At 42.1% G+C, this 22,831-nt stretch overlaps 3 protein-coding genes across 4 annotated transcripts in view; all 3 read right to left on the reverse strand.

The window, feature by feature from the left end:
- The window catches only part of cct2 (chaperonin containing TCP1, subunit 2 (beta)), a 285,779-nt gene that overhangs the window by 106,826 nt on the left and 156,122 nt on the right, over window positions 1-22,831 (reverse strand). The window lies entirely within an intron of this gene.
- LOC130070501 (gastrula zinc finger protein XlCGF7.1-like) overlaps window positions 1-22,831 on the reverse strand; it is a 41,432-nt gene that overhangs the window by 13,886 nt on the left and 4,715 nt on the right. The window lies entirely within an intron of this gene.
- LOC130070172 (zinc finger protein OZF-like) lies at window positions 12,301-17,962 on the reverse strand. The gene is made up of 3 exons (XM_056234473.1): window positions 17,899-17,962; window positions 17,069-17,227; window positions 12,301-13,453 (listed from the first exon to the last, which is right to left on the reverse strand). The coding sequence occupies exons 1-3, from the start codon at window positions 17,960-17,962 to the stop codon at window positions 12,471-12,473; spliced, it is 1,206 nt and encodes a 401-aa protein (XP_056090448.1). The 3' UTR covers window positions 12,301-12,470.

A 22,831-nucleotide genomic window follows, 5' to 3' on the forward strand; every position in this document is an offset into this window, starting at 1 on the left:
ACTGGCTGCCTGCACATTCACTGTCCTCGCGGCTGCTGCAATTGGAAGGGGCTGGCTGCAGGACGACTCAACTTCCACGGACAGTTTTTAATATTTTATATCAAGATTTTGCTTTAGTATAATTTTCGGGACAATTAAGGCCGGTTTCGGGACAACAGCTTAGATTTGGGGACTGTCCCGAATTTTTCGGGACTTCTGGTCACCCTAGGGAGGAAAAATCTGAGGGGGCACGTGCCCCCTCACTTTGAATGGGCATGACGCCACTGGACCTGACTGTGTTTACAAGAGGTAAAAACGATATAAATACTGTTCGTTTTCTCACACAAACCACTCGTTTCGTGTCTTAGGCCATCAATGTGTACTTACATTTACGAGTCATTAAATCATGTTTAATTTGGACTTCTCTGTGCATGCTCTTTGAGGAGGACCCCATAGACCTGCATTATATGACTGACAGACAAGAACGGTTTGACCTAAAAATATCAAAATTGAAAATACTGTGGACACAAAGACACCTACATCTTGGATGCCCTTGAGGTAAGCTAAAACATATCAAAAATTAATTTCAAAGTGAACTATCCCTTTAACGACCGATAAAACATCGTTAAGCACAACAAAGGAGAACACATACACAGCTAACTTGGTTGTTTCAATGATGAAAAGTAAGGATGGCTTACACTGGAAAGATGGGGATTTGCCGTCACTATCGGTAAGAGGATAGTTAACCTTGTTTAAGCCTGCATAGCCTACATGAGCTATCCTGTTGAATAGGCAGAGCAACTATTTAACATAGCATATTCAACGTCTTTAGAGAAGGAGAGAGAGAAGCAACGCGCAAGGAGCGGAAACGGCTTGAATGAAGCACTTTTGGCTCTAGAAAAAAATAGTATATAGCTCCAAAAGATCATTACCATAATCGACCCTGAGTGCTTGCGGTGTGAACCACTCCGTTGTTTTGACGCACTGCTCACTTTAATCTGTAGAAAAGGTCAAATGGTGCCAATTATGCCCCCATTTAATAAAGAATTATCGGTTATCTGTATCGGCCAAAATGTTCATATCGGTGCAGAAATATTTATATGAACTGCAAGAGACTATGCGCTCTAACCATTACCATAGTAAACGTGGTAAATATGACCGCTTGAAGAAATCAGACAAATCATTATGGACTATCACAATCATGTGTTTATTTTATCTGTCGTACGTCTCGTCTCTTTATACTGGACTGTCTGATATCCATATGTAGCTCCGCATGTGTCGTCTGGTTTATCGAGAGCAGGGATCTCCAACATGAAGACCTCAGGTTCAACACACATGCCTGTAATTATCAAGTAACCCTGAACAGCTTGATTAGCTGGTCCAGGTGTGTTTGATTGGGTTTGGAGCTAAAATCTTTAGGACAGTAGCTCTCCAGGAGCAGGGTTGGAGAGCCCTGATCTAGAGCTGCTCTGTTTCTCTGACTGAAAATATAATTGTATTGGGACGGTCACTGGAGAGAGTGCTAAAGATCCTCAGGTCGTATTTTTGGTGGAAAATTTGAAATGATAATTTTTTCTTAAACCTGATGTAAACAGGTTTCTTTTGAGAAAAAAACGTTTATACCACTTTGTTTTATTGTATTTAACAATCTTGACATAAATAAATTCATTATAGTCAATGTATCACTTATTAGTGTAAAATATCGATGCTTGGGTTTTAATTTTTTAGGTAAAAAAACAAAAATGCCAACAAACGGCCGCTTTTATCATGTTTGTTTTGCGATCTCGCTAGTTTCCAGTGATTTCATTGTGATTCATTTTCTGATAAAACTTCATTTGTTGGTGAAATAATGGGTTTGTGTGACGTTGTTTCAGAGAGGCAGGGCTCTAGAGTGCGACCAATTTGGTCGCATATGCGACCAAAATTTGTAAGGGTGCGACTAAATTTTTTCCAAGGTCGCACCGGTGCACCTAACGTCCTCGCGTCCGCTGCCAAGTTTCCATGAGCGAAGCGCTTGTTCTCCTTTGTCGGAACTCACAGCACACTCATGGTTGGATCATATCGTGGTCTAAACCAATCAGAGACAGAGATAGGGCGGGTCTTTGCCTCTGATTGGCTGTGGTAGGCCTACACTGCTCCGTGCTGTGTGACTGAAATTGCGACCTGAGCACCAGAGAATCAGTTACGGCAATCAGCATCAGCAAAAGAAACGCAAGAAAACAGACGACGAACAATGAAAAGAAATAGACCCATAGAGTTTTTTCTTTTAGAAAAGTAGGCCTGTTTCCACCAACACTCTGCCCGGTACGAATGGGTACCGAAACCCGGTATTCAACTTCTGAAAGACCGCTGTATCGATCAGCTCGGACGTGAGTTCTGATGTCGGTAACTTACTGGAGAAATTAAGAAAATACAAATTTATCTTGCGAGCCTTTTCTGTGTATAATAATATTACGCAATTTTTGCTATTCGCAGTCCAAGAGAGAGAGAGAGAGATCTCACGCGGAGCCACAGCGCGCAAAACACGACAGCTCTGCTTAATGAGTGACGACGCAGAACTAAACATTCAAACGTAGCCTGGTTACACTTTAGGTCTGTGATATTAGTCTGATTTTGTTTTAGATTTCGGCTTCCAAAGATTATAAAAAAATATATTGAGGTAAAACCATTAAAAACTACAGACACATTCGGTCTGGCGCAGCTTACTTCCATTCGCAGCAGTGCGCTGTCACTTCTCCCTAAAACTCAAACTTAACGACAGAATCAGCTCGTGATTGTTGTAAAATGCAGTCCAGCTACTGTTGCTAAATTGCGGGACGCGTTTAATAATAAAAAGAGCTATTAAAAGCACAAAAGTCTGCACAAGAGATGCTGTTCCCAAGGCGACGCGCGCTCTAAAAACAGAACGTAACGAGACAAGCAAATTATACTTTGGGTTTCATGTGCGTGTCTAAACTATCAAATGTACACAAAAATATGTCAAAATGACCGGCTTGTATTCACAGCTCTTGAATTAATAACTTCAGCTTTAATAAGCATTATCTATCTATGATAAAATATGCAGTGTTATTTTACATTTGATTACTTTATTAGATTTCTTTTTAGACCATACTTGAACAGTAGCTAATGTTAGTAGACCTTCCTGAAATTAAAGCACTGTGTAGGCCTATATAATGTGCATCTTTGTTTAATTGTTTATCTTTGTTTATAAAACAAAAAGAACCGATAAGAATACTGTTAAAGTACCGGATCGCTAAGGAGTATCGGTAAGAGTAGTAGTAATACCGTTAAAACCTTATGGATACCCATCCCTACTCCCCGGTCAATGCTCCGACAACAGCCCAGACATGGAGCTACTTCAGCCACCCGTCTCCCCAGTCCCTGTAAGATGCCAAGCCCTGGTCCTTCCTCGGTGAGCCTACCGAGCCTGAGCTAGAGACTCAAAATAGTTAGTTTGGCAGCTCAGTGAAGCACAATTTTTTTTTGTATACAATATAATTGTGCTTCAAATTAAAAAAAAGTATTTACCTACACCTTATTCTTGTTTAAAATCATTTACATAATATATATGCATGTATATGGAGCATGATAAAAAGCTGAGCTTGAAATTGTGGCGTTAAAGGCGACGCGAGCCGAGGAAACATTTGGGTGCACCTAAATTTTGTGCTGGTGCACCTAAATAAAAAAGTTAGGCGCACCAGTGCAACCAAGGCAAAAAGTTAGTCTGGAGCCCTGAGAGGTGTGTTTTAGTGACGCTCTGCAGAGCTTCAGGCCCGACGGTGGAAACACAGTGTGGTTTTGGACTCGGTGTTACAGGCCCGAGGATATTAGCCCAGACCGCCGGCCCGTTTAAAGCCCTGGCTCACACTGGCCCGACAGTGGAAACATGGCTATTCATTTCTTTAGAGCTGGACATATTAATAAGGATCAAATGACTGAATGAAACCAACCTGTGTGTTCCTCAGTATCTTCATGTTTCACTCTGAATGTTTCTTCAAACTTCACGTCTTCACTCTCCGCTTTAATAAACGCCATCTTTAAGATGAGAATAGATAAAGTAAAAACACTCAAAAACTAAATCTTTGAGAGTGTCTCAATCAGATCTAGTTCAGTAGTTCAGTTCACTGGTAAGATAGTCAGTCAGAGAGAGAGTTAATGGACTTAAATGATCTGATTAGACTAAAAACACTCTAAACTAAATCTCTGAGAGCGTCTCAATCAGATCTAGTTCAGTAGTTCAGTGCACTGGTAAGAGAGTCAGTCAGAGAGAGAGTTAATGGACTTAAATGATCTGATTAGACTAAAAACTAGCATTATCACAGACAATTAATATTTAGTTCTGACTTATATTTGGCATTTAATAACTGTAATATATTACACACAGTAACAGTTATTTACATCTGTTTGTGTTTATTGTTCTCGTTGTATTCACACGGTTTGACCAGCAGGAGTCGTCCGTGTTTGAGGAGATTCGAGCACTTTGAAAATGAATCGTTTAGCAAAACATTAGATTTAATGGAGTTTCGAAAATCTCCGTCTCTATCGAATCTACTTATCAGTGATCAACTCGTGTTTATAATTAACTGATTCACGATATAGGGAGCGAAACTATGTAAAGTTAAACTACGTAAATTGTGTAAATCTAATGTTTGCTGTAAATTGTTACACGTCATCGTGTCGTGACTGCTATGTTGCTCGGAACTTTCACCCACTGTTGCACTTGTGTATATAATTGTGAGACAATAAAAGGATTTGATTTGATTTGAAACGAGATGCATATTTTCTGTTTCTCGTGTGTGGATAAGCTTTACTCACAAAAATAACGTTCATTAGTTAGATAAAGCATTACAATGTTACATTCAGTAATATATAATTAATTTTTACATCGCTTGTAAAAACTAAAAAAGTGATTCAACGATTTTAAACTCTTTAAATATTTTAAAAGACAAACCTTTCTTCAGCAGAAACACAACAGATGCAGGAGCGCGACGCAGCCTTATGACGTCACATAACCACACCAAAATAAAAGTCCAGTTCAAACGCTTACATCACAGAAGTCCATAGAAATGCACATGAAAATAATAAAACCTACATCAACGGCATTCAAAGTTAAATTATTGTGCTGAATAAAAAAAAACAGAGTTTGTCCACATATAATATGTGAGATTCTGTCTAAATGGCAAAACACATAAAACACAAAACAAAGCTCTAATTTATGTTTGATGCATAAAAAAAGAGCTTTATCAAAAACTGTTATTTTGTTACTATACAACAAACGAGCTTTGTCAATAAAATTAAACCTTCATGAGGGCAATAGACTCAAAAACATTGTGTTATATAATTTTTGTTATACAAACACACACACTCATACATAGGCCTATATATATATATATATATATATATATATATATATATATATATATATATAAAGTGTGTGTTGTTTTCAGTAATTATACAAGCAGTTTGTCAATGTGTCTCAGTTTCAACACAGTTGTTAGTTCTCACTGGAGTCAAAATCAGTCAAAAGTGCATTTGAAACTTCACAATTTCCACAAAAAAATCTGAGATTTTACATTTAACTTCATATGTGTTGTATTAAAAAGACCTTAGGCTGTTAGAAATGCATATTGGTCAAGCTCCAGCATTTTTATAAATTAACTGCCAGCCGACAATATATGAGCAAACCATAAAATATGTCGAATAGAATAAATACATTTTCATTGCATAGTGATTATAAAATGTAGATCTGTAGAAAGATAATGTGTCCCTTTCCCAACAAAACATTTTAGTTAATGGTAAAAGTCTTTTGATAATAATAAAGTTACTGCCTAAATATGTATTGCCCAATAAAATATGCAATAATTGCACATTCTTTTCTAAATAAAATATAACAAAGATATTTAGTCAAACTTTAAAACAATACTAACTGGGCCTAATTTGTTTATTAAGAAATCATACACATGGTTTTGTTAACTAATTTGTTTATTTTCATACAAGTTGAACATGACAGGGTGGACAACAAGATGACAGGGTGGAACTTGGCATGACGGGTGGACAAATGCTTTAATGGGTGAACTAGAAGAGAAGGATTTCAGGAATTCATTTTCTGCATCACTCTAATTGATCTTCCACATACTTCCAAACAGACGGATCAATCTGTAGAGAGCGCTTGTTCAGAGCTTGTGGTTCTGGCATTAGGCATAGTATCGGCCAATCAAGGTACCAATATATGTACTTCCTGGGACCTGGCCAAAAGAACTTGTTGGTGCCATTACGGTGCACACACTTAATTTTCACACTGTGCCCATCCACATCCATGATGGCACCTGGGTAGCCTTCATTGTCATAATTGACAACGCACTACTCTCCGATGTGCTTTGACTCAATCATTTCTGGTCTCATTTGGATATCTTGTGCCTTTCCACATGCTTTGGCCTTATCAGATGAAAGTGGAACATCAGTGAGAGTGACCTCCTAAAGATTAAAGCAGGTTCAGTCCAAAACACCATCCTCCCTTTTACACAGGCATGACATTTCTCTGTACATCATCTGTCTGTAACGGGCTGGTTGAAGCAGGCACGGAAGCAGGATCGCAATTGCAGCAGTGTTTATTAACATAGGTACAAACTGGGTGACACAGGCAAACGAAACAGTCACTAAACGTGACAGAAGCTCCCCCTCCTGCAAGGCGCGACCTTGCACCGTATTACATCCATAGGGGTGGGCGCCCTGGAGGCTGACAAGAGCGTGGCCTATCCGGAGCAAGAAGCCTCCAGGGCGCAACAGGCAGTTCAGGGGACCATGGTGGAGATGACCCTTCGGGCGGCCATGGTGGAGACGTATAGCCCCCCCAAAAAAATTCCTTGGGAGGAACCATGGGCTTAGGGACAGGCTCAGGAGGTGTGACGGGAACAGTCTCTGGCTCGGCGGGCATGACGTGATGCGCAGGCTCGGCGGGACTGGCGTGAAGTGCAGACTCGGCAGGACTGGCGTGAAGTGCAGACTCGGCAGGACTGGCGTGAAGAAGCTCAGGCTCGGCTGGGCTGACGTGGAGCGCTGGCATGATGTGAAGATCAGGCATAACGTGGGGATCAGGCTTGACGTGAAGATCAGGCTGGACAGGCATGACGTGAAGATCAGGCCGGACAGGCATGACGGCAAGAGACTCGGGAGTGGCGGCCATCTTGGGATATGGCCCTGGAATGGTGGTCTTGGCGGAACGGGCGGTGGTCTCGGCGGGACGAGACACTGGAAGGGTGGTGGTCTCGGTGGGACGAGACACAGGAACAATGGTCTCGGCGGGACGAGACACAGGAACAATGGTATCGGCGGGACGAGACACAGGAACAATGGTCTCGGCGGGGCGAGACCCTGGCTGGGCGGTCTCGGCGGGGCGAGACCCTGGCTGGGCTGTCTCGGAAGAAAGAGACTCTGGCTGGGCGATCTTCATGGCCATCCACGCTGACAAGAGCGGTAGGTCCATCACGCTGAACATTAATCTTGATCGCCCATAGACCGATACGGTACTGGGCCTGATGGCTGGCATGATACGAAGATTCTCTTGCAGGGCAGTCTCGGCGGGACGAGACTCTGGCAGGGTGGCCTCCTCTTCATGGCTGTCGCAGAGCCCACCGGTGAATGAAGACCCATTATGCCAAAGCACCCACTCCACATAATCCTGGAAGTTCCCACGAGGCCCATCTTAATGCAGAGACCAAAGCACGCCTGTCCGGATGAACCCATAGAGGCTGGTGTCATCATAATGAACAAATGGTACCAAGTCCAAATACCTCTGTATGTGGGCCTCGAGGGATTGATCCTCCTGGGAGAGTAGGAGAATCTGAACTGCTGCAAGATCCATATTTTGGTCTGTCGTTCTGTCACGGGCTGGTTGAAGCAGGATCGCAATTGCAGCAGTATTTATTAAACAAACAAGATAATAACTGACAGGATACAAAGAGAACACGAACGGAACAACCAGGCATGTAGCGACAACGACAGAAAAGGAACCAACTGAAACACAGGGCTTAAATACACAGAACAGACAAGGAAACCGAGACACAGCTGGGACAAATGAACTCATAATGACTTGATTAACAAGACAACAGGTGATAGGGATTAAATCAAAGAAACATAGGTACAAACTGGGTGACACAGGCAAACGAAACAGACACTAAACGTGACACTGTCCAGGGGCCCATTTCAGAAAGAGGTTAAGTGAAAACTCTGAGTAGATTAACCCTGAAATGAGAGAAACTCTGGGTTTTCCGTTTCAGAATGGGAGGTAAGTCAAACCTGAGAAAGCAGAGTAAGTCAAGCTCGTTTCTGAAAGAGAGGTAACTTATAGTGATGGCCAAATGAAGCGTTTCGAAGCATTATTGCTTTCTGATACAATTGTGTCGAAAATGGTTCATTACTCGAAGCTTCATTCAGATAGAAATTGTAGCACCATCTACTGGTGAAGTAAATGTAATGCAACAAAGCTGACAACCATAAAATGCAAGTAGGCTTATATGTTAACGCCCCCTTTATTACGTGTTTACCGAGGCGATCAAAGCTGAAACAGTGTTAGTGCTGTGAAACTCATTTATGTAGGTGAATTTTACAGATACTGATGAATTTCATGTGTTCACCTTGATAATAAAACATTAAGCATGATGTGTGTGTGTAATTATTTCTTTAGACAAGGACAGAAGATCAGCTTAAAAAAAGTTGGAAACCATCACAGAAATTCTAATGGTTTCTATTAAAATACCAATAGGAACCATTGGCTTTTACCATTTAAACCACTACAGAATTATTTTTTTGTAGTGTGTTTGGGACATATTCCATTAGAATTTAATGCCCCTACCAATAGAACCCAACACATATCAGTAGAGACCCACAGAGACATAATTCCCATTACAACCAATAAAATTCCCATGAAAACCATTACATCCAATATCATTTCTGTAATGGTTTCTATAGTTTTTTAGCAGGGCAGTATCATGTGTGGAAGCTTTATCTTGTTTGACTGATATTTTTGTATGTTGAAAAGGATGTGCTTGTGTAACTGGTTGTACTTGTATAATGTAGCAGAGGGTTTTTTAAGTTTCTGTCTTTGATGCATGTTTTTATGTTCTATTAATAATAAAATAATAAAATCCACTCTCCTCAACAATAACGCCAATCCAAACACGGACTACTACAACCCACGGTGTTGCCATGGTTTGGCTTCACTTTTATAAGAAATACAGCCGCCAGGTTTCAAACCTGTCAACACTGGATTGGGCGGTCAAAGCAGTCAGGTGGTTCACTACAGGAGTGAACCAGTGTGTTTGCTTCAGACGTCATTTTCACGTGGCTAGTGACGTAATGATACAAGCTCCGAAGCAGTGGTTCATTGCAAGGACCGTTCGAGTTTGAAGCAAGCTTCGGAGTGTCGGTGTCAGACCTAACATCACTAGTAACTTACACTCAGAGTCATTACCATGCTAACTAACTCTGTGAACCTAACCTGGTTGGGAGCAGGTTTTCTTCAGTAAACCTAGAGTTTATTTCGGTCTCCTTCCCTTTTTTAAAGACGAAGCGGTGTTTAAACACCTCATTCATTCTTTCGGTACATTTATTCATTGCTGTTTTTACTGCTGTATTTTTCTTTCTATTTTTTTAATAAGATGACGTCTAAACTCCTTAACTGGCAACTGAAAATACTGTAGATTAGAGTTACATCATGTAATTCTAAACAATTTCTACACAATTAAACTGTGGCATTTACAGAAAAACGGTTTCTTCATCCCCATCGTCTTAAACTTTATATTTGTCATAATTTTTGGTGTATTGAGTACTTACAACTGCCTGGGGTTCTGTTGGGACAGGAGGCTCCAAAAGACAGATGTTACCATCATAATCTGTTGGGACCAACAAAAAACCCAACCCAAAGTAAAATAAATGGAATTATAAAAAATTGCCTATATAAAAAATAACATGTAGACCTCTTAAATTTTATGAAGGCCCTTGAATCCTGGGGAGTGACTGGCTCTGATGAAGTCCCTCCAGGAATCCCCTCAGACATTGGCCTTCCAGCATTCAGGCTCAGGGCCATCTCCATCTTGTTACGTGACAACTAAAGAAAACTAGGTGAGGACTCAATTGCAAAAGAATAGTGATTTATTTAAAGCTACACTGTGTAACTTTCTTTTAGTTTATTCTTTGCTAAAAACACTTAGTTCTTTCAAAAATATATGTGCTCTTTAATGTATATATACTTCGTTCAAGTAATAAAGTAATCTCGTGAGTGTATAATATGCAATTAAAAATAAATATGGGTGAGGGGTTCCTATGTCGGTCGCCATGTTGCCCCTCCATCTTGAAAGTACATTAGCCAAAAAGGGACATACCCGTTAATTCAAGCTCATGGACGAGGTCGAACTGGAAGCCATGTTAATCTTGGACTACATTGGCCACCGTAGGAGTTAAAACGAAATCGGAATTGAGAGGAACAGAAACTAATATTCACTGAATGGTCATATACCTTTTCACCAATAGATGGTGCTAAATATCACACAGTGTAGCTTTAATAAAAGAAACAAAGTACAACAAGAACCCACAAGGGGGAAAAACATAATATAAAACAAAACAACAACTTCCAAAACAAACATACCGGAGGGTCACGGGAAAACAGGAGACAAATACAAAACAACGATCCGACACAGACTGCAAACACCAAGGAACTTATAAAAGGGACAAATCAGGCAGCTAATGAGGGATCAACAGGTGGGGCAAATTAAACCAATAATGAGATGGACAAGGAAGGTGGGATCAAGACAGAGACAGGAACACAAAACTCCAGAAGTGCTACACAAGACAGGACAGGCATGTGACATTACCCCCTCCTTAAGGAGCGGCTACCAGAGCGTATTCGAAAAGCTACGTTTTCATTGCCTGAAAACGCTGTCTCAGTGTGGACGGAAGGCCAAACCGGAGAGAAAAATATACGTTTTCAAACGAAAACGTATTAGTGTGGAAATGGCCTCAGTTTCAGGAATGCAGACTGGAATAATAACCACACCATGCTTCTTCATTTAGCCAGACTGGACTCCTGACATTTTTTTTTTACATAATGTTATTTCACAGCAAGACATATCTAACATTGTGATTTTGAGGTGTTACACTGAATGAAATATAATAGTATGCTTCTTAACAACCTTAGAAATTAGAGGGTGTCTCCCACAACCGCTCAATATTTGAAACTTTAGCAGAGATGGTCAGGTATGGCCATGGGCGTTCACATACATGACAAAAGCAAATAAAAGCCTCAAGGCAACTTGACAGATGCAAATAAATGACATGGTGGAGTGTAGGAGCATCAACTGTTTCGATAGGTTAATATAGCTATTACTTATTCTAGCCACTTGGTGTGAGTGTTGCACTGGGTGTGACACGTCACCGGGAGCTAGGTATATTTACAGCTGTGGCAATCAGTTAGGAAAAGGTGTGGATGGCAAGGAACACACAGTTCTTACCGTAGCTGCGAGCACCCAATTTACCAACAGCATGACAGCACTTTATTACTTAGCACTGGGTGAAGTACCATTTTATGTAAATTATTCTTTTTACCTTTATAATAAACGGAAACACCACCCAAAGAGAGCTAATGTTTGGACTCAGGATTTTTCTGCTATGCATTGAGAAGACCATTTATGCCAAGGCTTTTTCGTTTGATTATTTTTTAGCAGAAAATCAGATTTGACCCACATTAAGCTCAGGTGTGAACATAACCTTTATTTGACTTGCATACAAACTGTCTTGTGCCATTTTAAACTCCACACTTACAAAAATAGCCTCACATCTGCATGTTTTTTCACTTAGCTGTAAGTGTGATGGCAAATTAAATTTTTAATTACACTGATCCAAGTTTAAGAAAAAAAACTTGCCAGCCACCGCCAGCATTTTTAATTATTTTCACAAAAGTTTTATGGCCCCCAGAATATCTAAACATGCAATATATCAAAAGAAAGATCAGAGCATGTGCTTTTAAACAAAAAAATGTTTTGTTCTATGCATTCCTTTTTTATCAGCACTTGAATGTGGGTAAGTCTCGTTTTGACAAAAATCACGTTTTTGTCAAAGACTACAGCCAGATCGGTTTCAAAACGATGAACAAAACAAAAGGAGTAGACCGAGCGCATCAACACCCCTAAAGCTTCACAGTCCAATAGCTCGTCCTGGGTCGACATTTCATTCAGTAACATTAGGCGGACTTGATTTATATGCTGTTGATCGTGTTATTTTACATAAGCACTGGCTTACATATGATATTGCTCGTTTCTGCTTCTTCTTCACCTGTGTTTTGATCCAGAGATGCAGTACTTGTTCAGAAGATGTTATAGCGCCCCCTACAGTATAACAGTGAAAACACGGAAAGCTGGACATTTTTCGTCAATGGCGGGGGAGTTAAATTTCCTTCTTCCAGAGTGAATGCACAAATGACTTTGAAATTGCTTATTTTTCTAAACTTCTTGCCAGATTGAGAAACCCTCGATTCCAGAATGAGTTTGCAAATGACGCTTCAGGTCCCTTTGATATGTGAAACACATTTCACAGTGAATACATGTGTAAGGCTTCTCTCCAGTGTGAACTCTTATATGTGTCTGAAGGTTTCCTTTAAATCTGAAGCTCTTTCCACACTGAGGGCAGGTGAAAGGCTTCTCTCCAGTGTGAACTCTCATATGAACCTCAAGGTTTGTTTTGTTTGAGAAAGTCTTTCCACAGTGATAGCACATGAAAGGCTTCTCTCCGGTGTGAGTTATTATGTGCGCCGTAAGATGATTTATATCTGTGAAACTCATTCCACACTGATGACATATACAACAGTCTTCTCTTGAGTGCGTCCTCAGGTGCTTTTTAAGGGTTACTTTGTGTCTGAAACTCTTTCCACACTGATCACATGTGAACGGCTTCTCTCCAGTGTGACTGTTCACGTGATACCTTAGGTTTAGTTCTGTTGTGAAACTCTTTCCACACAGTTTGCAGATGTAAGGCTTCTCTCCAGTGTGAATGCTTATGTGCCTGTTAAAGTTTCCTGTTTGTATGAAACTCTTTCCACACAGTTTGCAGATGTAAGGCTTCTCGCCAGTGTGAATTCTCATGTGCCTGTTAAAGCTTCCTTTTTGTGTGAAACTGTTTCCACACTGAGGGCAGGTGAAAGCCTTCTCTTTGGTGTGAACCATCATGTGGCCTTTAAGGATTCCTTTCGTAGTGAAACTCTTCCCACACTGTTGGCAGGTGAAATAACTTATAGTTTCTGTTTGTTGAGCTCTTTTTTGTGTGGAATATTTCTTAGTTTCTGTTTGTTGAGCCCTTCTTTGTGAGGAATATTTCTCAGTCTGTGAACAACTAAACCGTTTTTCTCCAGTTGTGGAATCATGTTTCTCAAACTGATCTCTCTCCATTTCATTCAGTACTTCACGATCCTCTTTCAGTGGCATCAGGTCTAAGGAGAAAAGTGACAAATACAAGTTAACACCAGTTTAATGACACAAAGCAACAGACATCAAAACATGCTGAATGCAACTGAAAGAGTTGTTACCTGTAATCTCAGAACCTCTTGCCAATTTTCCTTACCCTTTAATTTGTTCAGGACACGTCCCAAATACTTTCAAACAGGCAGTTATCAAAGCCCTTAACAAAAACCCAAGAACTGTTTAATTATAGAAAGGCCTCAAACAGACAATTATGTCTAAAATAGAAAAAAAAAAATATTGGCCTCTTGACTGTGTTCAGTTTTGCAGAGAAAAGGTATTTGCTAACAATATCAGTCAGGATTTAAGCCTCATTGTTTGTTTTAAAGTTATAAACAAATAACCTGTTTTTGGCATCCAGTCATGGCTAACTCTTCCTTCCTCATTTCGGTAGCACTTTATTTTATAGTCATATATCACATGTAGATATGTACTTTTTTTTATAAACAGTAGTCAACATTTGAAGTGGATCAAAATCTTTCATCAAAGTTATACATTAACTTTGAACAATACCCTTTTTCTTGTCTAAGGACAACTTTAGTCACATTTTTTTAAGTGGATCAAAAAAGTTAATCACTGTATATATTAGGGATGCTCCAATCAATCGACCGGAGATTGGTATTGGATAATCACATTTTATGACTCGATCAGTACTCACTAAACTTGGCCGATCTCAGAAACCGATCACAATTTGATGACGTCAACACGCGAGGACGTACATGATGCTTGGGAACTTAAATGATTTGGCGCCGCAGTCATGTCATCGCCAGTCTGGAATTACTATGATGTTTCGAGAAACAATGAAAACACATGGAGGAGCATTGTAACAAACATTTAATATGACGGACCTGATTCAGCACTTAAGGACGAGCCACTGCACAACATGCAGTGATGGGAATAACGGCGTTATAAATAAACGGCGTTACTAACGGCGTTATCTTTTTCAGTAACGAGTAATCAAACGAATTACTGTTTCCCCCGTTACAACGCAGTTACCGTTACTGACAAAAAAATGTGGCGTTACTATAATTGAACTCACTGAAGCGGCTTTTATCCGAGTAGGCTCTCTCTCCGCCATAGGACCTGCAAAGTTTTTTTCTCTGGTGTGTGTGTGTGTGTGTGTGTGTGTGTTTATGAGGCGCCGGAGTGGACAAAAGCGAAGCGAACGGCGCGAGCGCGCTCAATGCGCGAGAGAGACCGAATGTGTCCGAGAGCGCGCTCAACAGTTGCGCAAGAGAGACCGAGGATGTCCGAGCATTATATAGTTTGTTTATAAATAAATGACACATATCTGCAACGTTAATTAATTTACATGGTTATACAAATAAAATCTAAAAAATTACCGTCAGGTAACGTTCTGTTTAGGTTATAAAATAAACCCGAAAATAACCTGCAGGGAACATTCACAGAAAACATCTTTGTTTGACCGGTTGTAAACACGTGCGGCAAACATGTCTAGAATTTGGCTTAAATAACCTCTGATGATGACGTTCGCTATAGGTTATAAAAATAAACCCCCAAAATATTATATTTTAGTATTATTTTTTTTTTTTTGGTAAATTGTTCAGTATTATATTGAGAGAGCACTTGTTAAACTGTTTACTTTTGTTAGGAAGAAAATACTCAGGCTACAGTATGTCTACTAGTTGTGAAGTTGTGTAACAGTTTTATCATTTTAATATGCACAAAGATTATGTATATTTTTTATTATTATTTATTCATTTTTGGTACATTTCTTAAGAAGCATAATTTATTTTTAAACTTATTTGTTGGCCAGTTGGGGTCTGTGCGATATTAAGTAAACCATCTATAATGTTTTATTGTTCTACTATAGTAATGCTAATATTTAGAATAATATATTGAATTTAATAGGCGTCTCTCACATTGTCCCACAGCAACATTAAAATAGAATAAATTATTATTATAAAACATTGAACACTAATCTACACTATTAAGTGTCCATTTCATTAATTTAATACTGGGGGCATCCAAATTATTTGACATAGGCCTATTTGATTTTTTTTTTTTTTTTTAAGTAACGCAATAGTTACTTTCTCTGGTAATTAGTTACTTTTATAATTATGTAACTCAGTTACTAACTCAGTTACTATTTGTGAGAAGTAACTAGTAACTATAACTAATTACTTTTTTTAAGTAACATGCTCAACACTGACAACATGACATCATGACTTTGCGTAAACATACACGCCACTTTCAATTCAAGTGGCGTGTTATCTATACGCATTTTGAAATATCCGCGTGTATGTCCACGCCGAAATCTTTTGCGTGTATGTCTACGCCATTAAATGTCCGAGTGATTCCGCGTGTATGTCTACGCCGTTAAATGTCCGAGCGAAACGAAGCAAAATCTATATCTACATCTGTGGAGCGATATTTCTTTTCCTAGGATGGTAGGAGAAGACTCATAAATGGTATTAACCCCAGTGACGGGTAGGTTTAGGGACGGGGTTGGGGTAGGTCATATATTTATATATACATAATACAGTAATATAACGTTAAGTCAAAGGCGTTGATAAACACGCTGAAAAGCGATTATGCGTGTTGATAGCACGCCAAAAATGGAAATACGAATTGGCGTGTCATACATACGCCATTTCATGAGATCAGTCTGCACTGCAAGACGTATGGCGAATACAAAAAACTGGCAACTGTAAAAAAGGCAGCACGAGTCTACCTTAGTGCCCTATCGACGAGTGTTAATAGTGAGTGGCTATTCAGTACATCCGCACACGTTTTGGATGAAAAGAGGAATAGACTGTCTTCCGAAAGTGCATGAAAATCTTTTATCCTCTGTCTGATATTGGACAATGTTTAATTTAACCATATGAGTTACATTAGACTTCTCCATGTTGGAGTTAAAATGTTTCTATTTATTTTATCCCCTCTCTAACATTGGACAATGTTTAATTAAACCTAATGAGTGAGTCACAATTTTTGAAAATTCTATCAGTTAAGTTGTGATTTTATTATAGAATAACGAGTAGGGTGTGCGATAATCCATCCATCCATCTTCTGCTTGTCCGGGGCCGGGTCGCGGGGGTAGCATTCTAAGCAGAGATGCCCAGACTTCCCTCTCCCTAGACACTTCCTCCAGCTCTTCCGGGGGGACACCGAGGCGTTCCCAGGCCAGCCGGGAGACATAGTCCCCCCAGTGTGTCCTAGGTCTTCCCCGGGGTCTCCACTCGGTGGGACGCGCCCGGAACACCTTCCCGGGAAGGCGTCCGGGAGGCATCCGGAACAGATGCCCGAGCCACCTCAGCTGGCCCCTCTCGATGTGGAGGAGCAGCGGCTCTACTCTGAGCTCCTCCCGAGTGACCAAGCTTCTCACCCTATCTCTAAGTGATCGCCCAGCCACCCTGTGGAGAAAGCTAATTTCAGCCGCCTGTATCCGGGATCTTGTCCTTTCAGTCATGACCCAAAGCTCATGACCATAGGTGAGAGTAGGAAGGTAAATTGACCGTTAAATCGAGAGCTTCGCTGCACCACGACAGAACGGTACATCGACCGCATTACTGCAGAAGCTGCACCGATACGTCTGTCAATCTCCCGTTCCATCCTTCCCTCACTCGTGAGCAAGTCCCCAAGATACTTTAACTCCTCCACTTGAGGCAGGAACTCCCTTTTCCGACTGAGAACCATGGCCTTGGATTTGGAGGCGCTAATTCTCATCCCTGCCGCTTCACACTCGGCTGCAAACCGTCCCAGTGCATGCTGAAGGTCCTGTTCTAAAGGGGCCAGCACGACAACAACATCCGCAAAGAGCAGAGACGAAATCGTGTGGTCCCCAAACCTGACACCATCCGGCCCCAGGCTCTGCCTAGAAATTCTTTCCATAAAAATTATGAACAGAACCGGCGACAAAGGGCAGCCCTGCCGGAGTCCAACATGCACCGGAAACAAGTCTGACTTACTGCTGGCAATGCGAACCAAGCTCCTGCTCCGGTCGTACAGGGACCGGACAGCCCTTTACAAAGGGCCCCGGACCCCATACTCCCGGAGCATCCTCCACAAGACGCCGCAAGGGACACAGTCGAATGCCTTCTCCAAATCCACAAAGCACATGTGGATTGGTTGGGCAAACTCCCATGAACCCTCCAGCACCCTGGACAGGGTATAGAGCTGGTCCAGTATTCCACGGCTGGGACGAAAACCGCACTGTTCCTCCTGAATCCGCGGTTCTACTATCGGCCGTATTCTCCTCTCCAGTACCCTAGCATAGACTTTCCCGGGGAGGCTGAGAAGTGTGATCCCCCTGTAGTCGGAACACACCCTCCGGTCCCCCTTCTTAAAAAGAGGGACCACCACCCCGGTCTGCCATCCCAAAGGTACTGTCCCCGACCGCCACGTGATGCTGCAGAGGCGTGTCAACCAAGACAGCCCCACAACATCCAGAGACTTGAGGTATTCGAGCGGATCTCATCCACCTCCGGTGCCTTGCCAGCGAGGAGTTCCTTGACCATCTCGGTGACTTCAGCTTAGGGGATGGGCGAGTCCACCTCCAGGTCCTCAGCCTTTGCTTCCTCAATGGAAGACATGTCGGTGGGATTGAGGAGATCTTCGAAGTATTCCTTCCATCGTCCGACGACATCCCCAGTTGAGGTCAACAGCTGCCCACCTCCACTGTAAACAGCATTGGTAAGGCACTGCTTCCCTCTCCTGAGGCGTCGGACGGTTTGCCAGAATCTCTTCGAGGCCAGCTGGTAGTCTTTCTCCATGTCCTCACCGAACTCCCAGGCCCGATTTTTTGCCTCCCCAACCATCCGGGCTGCAGTCCGCTTGGCCTGCCGGTACCCGTCAGCTGCCTCAGGAGTCCCACAAGCCAGCCAGGCCCGATAGGACTCCTCCTTCAGCTTGACGGCATCCCTTACTTCCGATGTCCACCACCGGGTTCGGGGACTGCCACCTCGACAGGCACCGGAGACCTTACGGCCACAGCTCCGAGCGGCCGCGTTGACAATGGAGGCGGAGAACATGGTCCACTCAGACTCAATATCTCCAGCCTCCCTCGGGATCCGGTCGGAGCGCTGGCGGAGGTGGTAGTTGAAGATCTCTCTGACAGGAGACTCGGCCAAACGTTCCCAGCAGACCCTGTGGAAATAGGCCCATCTGAGAATGGCATTGGCCTTGCTTTCTCGGAATCTTCGGCAGAACCTCTATCTTCATCCAAACGCAGAGGTCGAAAAGAGCACAATAAAAGGCATGTGCTGCCGCGTAATGCAACTTGTTTAAGGGAGCTGTCTGAGCTAATGGAAGCTATGAACATTGAAATGTATTACTGTGTCTTGAGCCTTTCCTCCTCAGCTATATGAGCCATTAATCATATACACGAGGGACCTCATATCTTTTAATCACTGGTTATTGTTGGAAACATAGCTCCCTTTCCACAACAGCGATCTTATGCAAGCATGTTGTAAACATAGTTCTTTTTCACAACAGCGGTCTTTTGCTTATGCAAGTATGTTACATATTGTAGATGCTTTTAGTGTGCTTAGAGGGAACAAAAGCCAGCTGCATGAAAAGACTATAAGAGGAGGAAAAAGAGAAGTTCTCCGCTCTTCCTTGCAACCACCAACCTGACACACCAGCAGTTGTCAGGGGCAAGAAGCTTCAAGCCTAGCTAGTATCTATCTGTTAGTTAGTACTCATTTATGATCTGTAACAAGTATTCCTTTTTCATTTGATTATTTTAATAATTTTTATTATAATCATCTGACTGGACCTTGGATCATTGAGTGCGAGTCACATTCTTCTAACTGGGCCAGAAGGACCCTTTCTGAAGAGATCGACACAAGTGGGTGAGCATTCTTTTGAGATAAGAATAATCACTGTGATATTTGATTGATCAAACAGCCTAGCCAAAGAGGCAGCATATAACATGTATACATGTATAGGATATATGTATGACATAGTGCAAACTATATGTATAGTGCAAACACGGTTGAAGAGTACCACAAAAAGTAGACTTATAATATAAAGGGGAAATCTATTATTTTTATAATAGAATACGAATTTATATAGACTGATCACCTAACTCTTGAGGACACGACTAAAGGATAGGCTCTTTAGTTACCGTGGGATTATATTAATATTCTGCATAGGATATTTTATAATTTGGAACGGTATTAATCGTGAAAATCCATCGCAACCCTCACAGTACGTTTGGGTCTGCCGAGTCTGTCCAGCTTCCTCCCCCACCATCGAATCCAACTCACCACCAGGTGGTGATCAGTTGACAGCTCCGCCCCTCTCTTCACCCGAGTGTCCAAGACATACGGCCAGAGGTCGGATGAAACGACCACAAAGTCTATCATCGACCTCTGGCCTAGGGTGTCCTGATGCCACGTGTACTGATGGACACCCTTACGCTTGAACATGGTGTTCGTTATGGACAAGCTGTAACTAGCACAGACGTCCAATAACAGAACACCGCTCGGGTTCAGATCAGGGGCGCCGTTCCTCCCAATCACGCCCCTCCAGGTGTCTCCTGTCGCTGCCCACGTGGGTGTTGAAGTCCCCCAGTAGAACGACAGAGTCCCCAGTCGGAGCACTTTCCAACACCCCTCCCAGAGACCCCAAGAAGGCCGGGTACTCTGCACTGCCGTTTGGCTCGTAGGTGCACACGACAGTGAGAGACCTATCCCCGACCCGAAGGCGCAGGGAAGCCCTCTCGTTCAACGGGGTAAACTCCAACACATGGCGGCTGAGCAGGGGGGCTATAATCAAACCCACAGCCCGCCGCCTCTCACCATGGGCAACTCCAGAGTGGTAGAGAGTCCATCCTCTCTCAAGGAGTGTGGTTCCAGAGCCCAAGCCGTGCGTGGAGGGGATCCCGACTATCTCTAGTCGATACCTCTCAACCTCACGCACTATCTCAGGCTCCTTCCCCGCCAGCGAGGTGACGTTCCACGTCCCCAGAGCTAGTTTCCGTGTCCAAGGATCAGGTTGTCGAGGCCCCCGCCTTCGACTGCTGCCCGATCGACTAAGCACCGGCCCCTTACGGTCCCTCCTGCAGGTGGTGAGCCCACGGGAAGGCGGCCCCATGTCGCTCCTTTGGGCTGAGCCCGGCCGGACCCCATGGGGGGAGGCCCGGCCACCAGGTGATCGCATACGAGCCCCAACCCCGGGCCTGGCTCCAGGGTGGGGCCCCGGCTGCGCCATGCCGGGCAACGTCACAGTCCTCGAATTTAACTCCATCATAAAAGGGTTTTTGAACCACTCTTAGCCTGACCCATCACCTAGGACCTGTTTGCCTTGGGAGACCCTACCAGGGGCATATAGCCCCGGACAACATAGCTCCTAGGGTCATTTGGGTACTCAAATCGTTGTGCGATAATTGTCTTTAAAAAAATCCTCATGTTTTTGGTTCTGATGCGGTGGTGATGCGTTCATGTAACCAGAGGGTGGCGATGGCAATAACGCATCTAAAAGATGTCAATCAACTCTCAGACAACAGAAGAAGATACACATTGTCTCACACCAAAGCATGTGAGCAGATTGCTAATATTTCCTCCAGAGCGGAGAGCGTCTTTATGGAGACTCAGTGCCGCTCACTCAGAACGCCCGCAGTGACAGTCTGGTTCAAAAATATGTGAAATAAGTAGGGCTGCCCAAGCACGACTAAAGTTTTCTTCTAGTCAACTAGAAGAAGTTCGTTTAAGCCATTAGTCTAAATCGCAAATTTATATTAATTTAATTACTTAAATATATATATGAGAGAATACTAAACCGTAATGAGCGTTATTGTAATATATTGCCTATTCCGCATCTCAATCGCATGCATAAAGCTTGCCAAAAAGAACGGCAAAAGTAATGATCACGCAGCATGATACATTTTAATTGTTTATTAATAAACTATTTGTATTCTGGCTGCAAAGATAAAGTTGGCGATGCCAACTCACCATCTTCGCATGTAGTGAACGCGCCTATAGAGACACATCATATGGATTAGCCTACATAAGTAGAGAGTAGCCCGTTTCTTTCCAATTTGAATTGTTGTTTTTTAAACGTAGACATTTCAAGCTTTCTATAGATATATTTCTCAGGTCTATGAGGTAAGTAGATTTCATTTCAGGTAAGTTTCGGTTAATTTCTGAGACGTGCTCCAGTTCACGTGCCGTGTCCTGATTATATTGTCTGCTATATTTCCTTCTTATTTATTAAATACAGGCAATTGGTTGATGAAACATTGATTTAAATTAAGATACAATTTATACAAAACGAAATTCACTTTAAAGAATGGCTTTCTACAAAACAAAACGTAAGTGGTCAAAATGACCCACTCCAAATGTATCCCGATATATTGGGCATCTTATGATCCTATCTTACTCATCTCATGCGGTTCCCTTTTCATTTAATCAACATAGATGAAATTAAAAAATAACATTATATTACTTAAACATAAATATGAAACGTTTGGTTGTTAAGTTATATTTAAACGTGACACACACCACTCCGCTTTTCTCACATGTGTGTAGCCCATTCATGCATGTGTGCGAGTATATGGGGGAGGGGTGCCATTTTCGAATGATAATCGAATAATACCCAGCGATCTTCGAATATTATTTTTGCTTGAAATACCCATCACTACTAATGAGTTGCATCAAACTACTCCAATTTATTCTTTTAAGAGTTTAAATGTTGTTGAATTTTATTTTTATTTTTGTCCTGCTCAGACTTGTATAGGACAATGTTTTAAGTTGATTAAATGTTTATTTTGTCCTCCACAGTTTACTATTGTACAATGTTTAAATAAACCTTGTGGGCTGCATCAGACTGCTCCATTTTCTCCATATTTATCTTTGTCTTAGGGCCCTTTCACACCTACCTTGTTTGGTTCGGACATTCGGACTTTTCAGTTTGGTCCGAATCAAAATTACAGGTGTGAAACCTCCCCCGGACCACGGTCCGGACCAAACAGATGAAATTTAGTCAGACGAAAAGAGGTAGTCTCGGTCCGGATCAAACTGAACAAAGGTTTGGTTCGTTTCAAGTGTGAAAGCATTTCTGTATGGTTCGGACTTTCAGACCTTTTACAGGAAGTTCCGGTGGTTCCCACATAGCCGAAAAAACAGAAGGTGGCAGGAAAAATGAGCCGTGTAGACTGGAAGACTGGAAAAATGTTGCCTGGTCTGATGAGTCTCGATGTCTGTTGAGACATTCAGATGGTAGACTCAGAATTTGGCGTAAACATAATGAAAACATGGATCCATCATGCCTTGTTACTAGGGATGTCAACGATTAATCGACGATCGATTAATTGTCGATAACACGTTTAATCGATAAACCTTATCGATCATCGATTAAGCAGGTTCATGCGTGTGCGTGCTGCT

Source organism: Rhinichthys klamathensis, unplaced genomic scaffold (assembly GCF_029890125.1).
Source record: "Rhinichthys klamathensis goyatoka isolate OS25496 unplaced genomic scaffold, OSU_Roscu_1.1 h1tg000018l_1, whole genome shotgun sequence".
Classification (NCBI taxonomy): domain Eukaryota; kingdom Metazoa; phylum Chordata; class Actinopteri; order Cypriniformes; family Leuciscidae; genus Rhinichthys; species Rhinichthys klamathensis.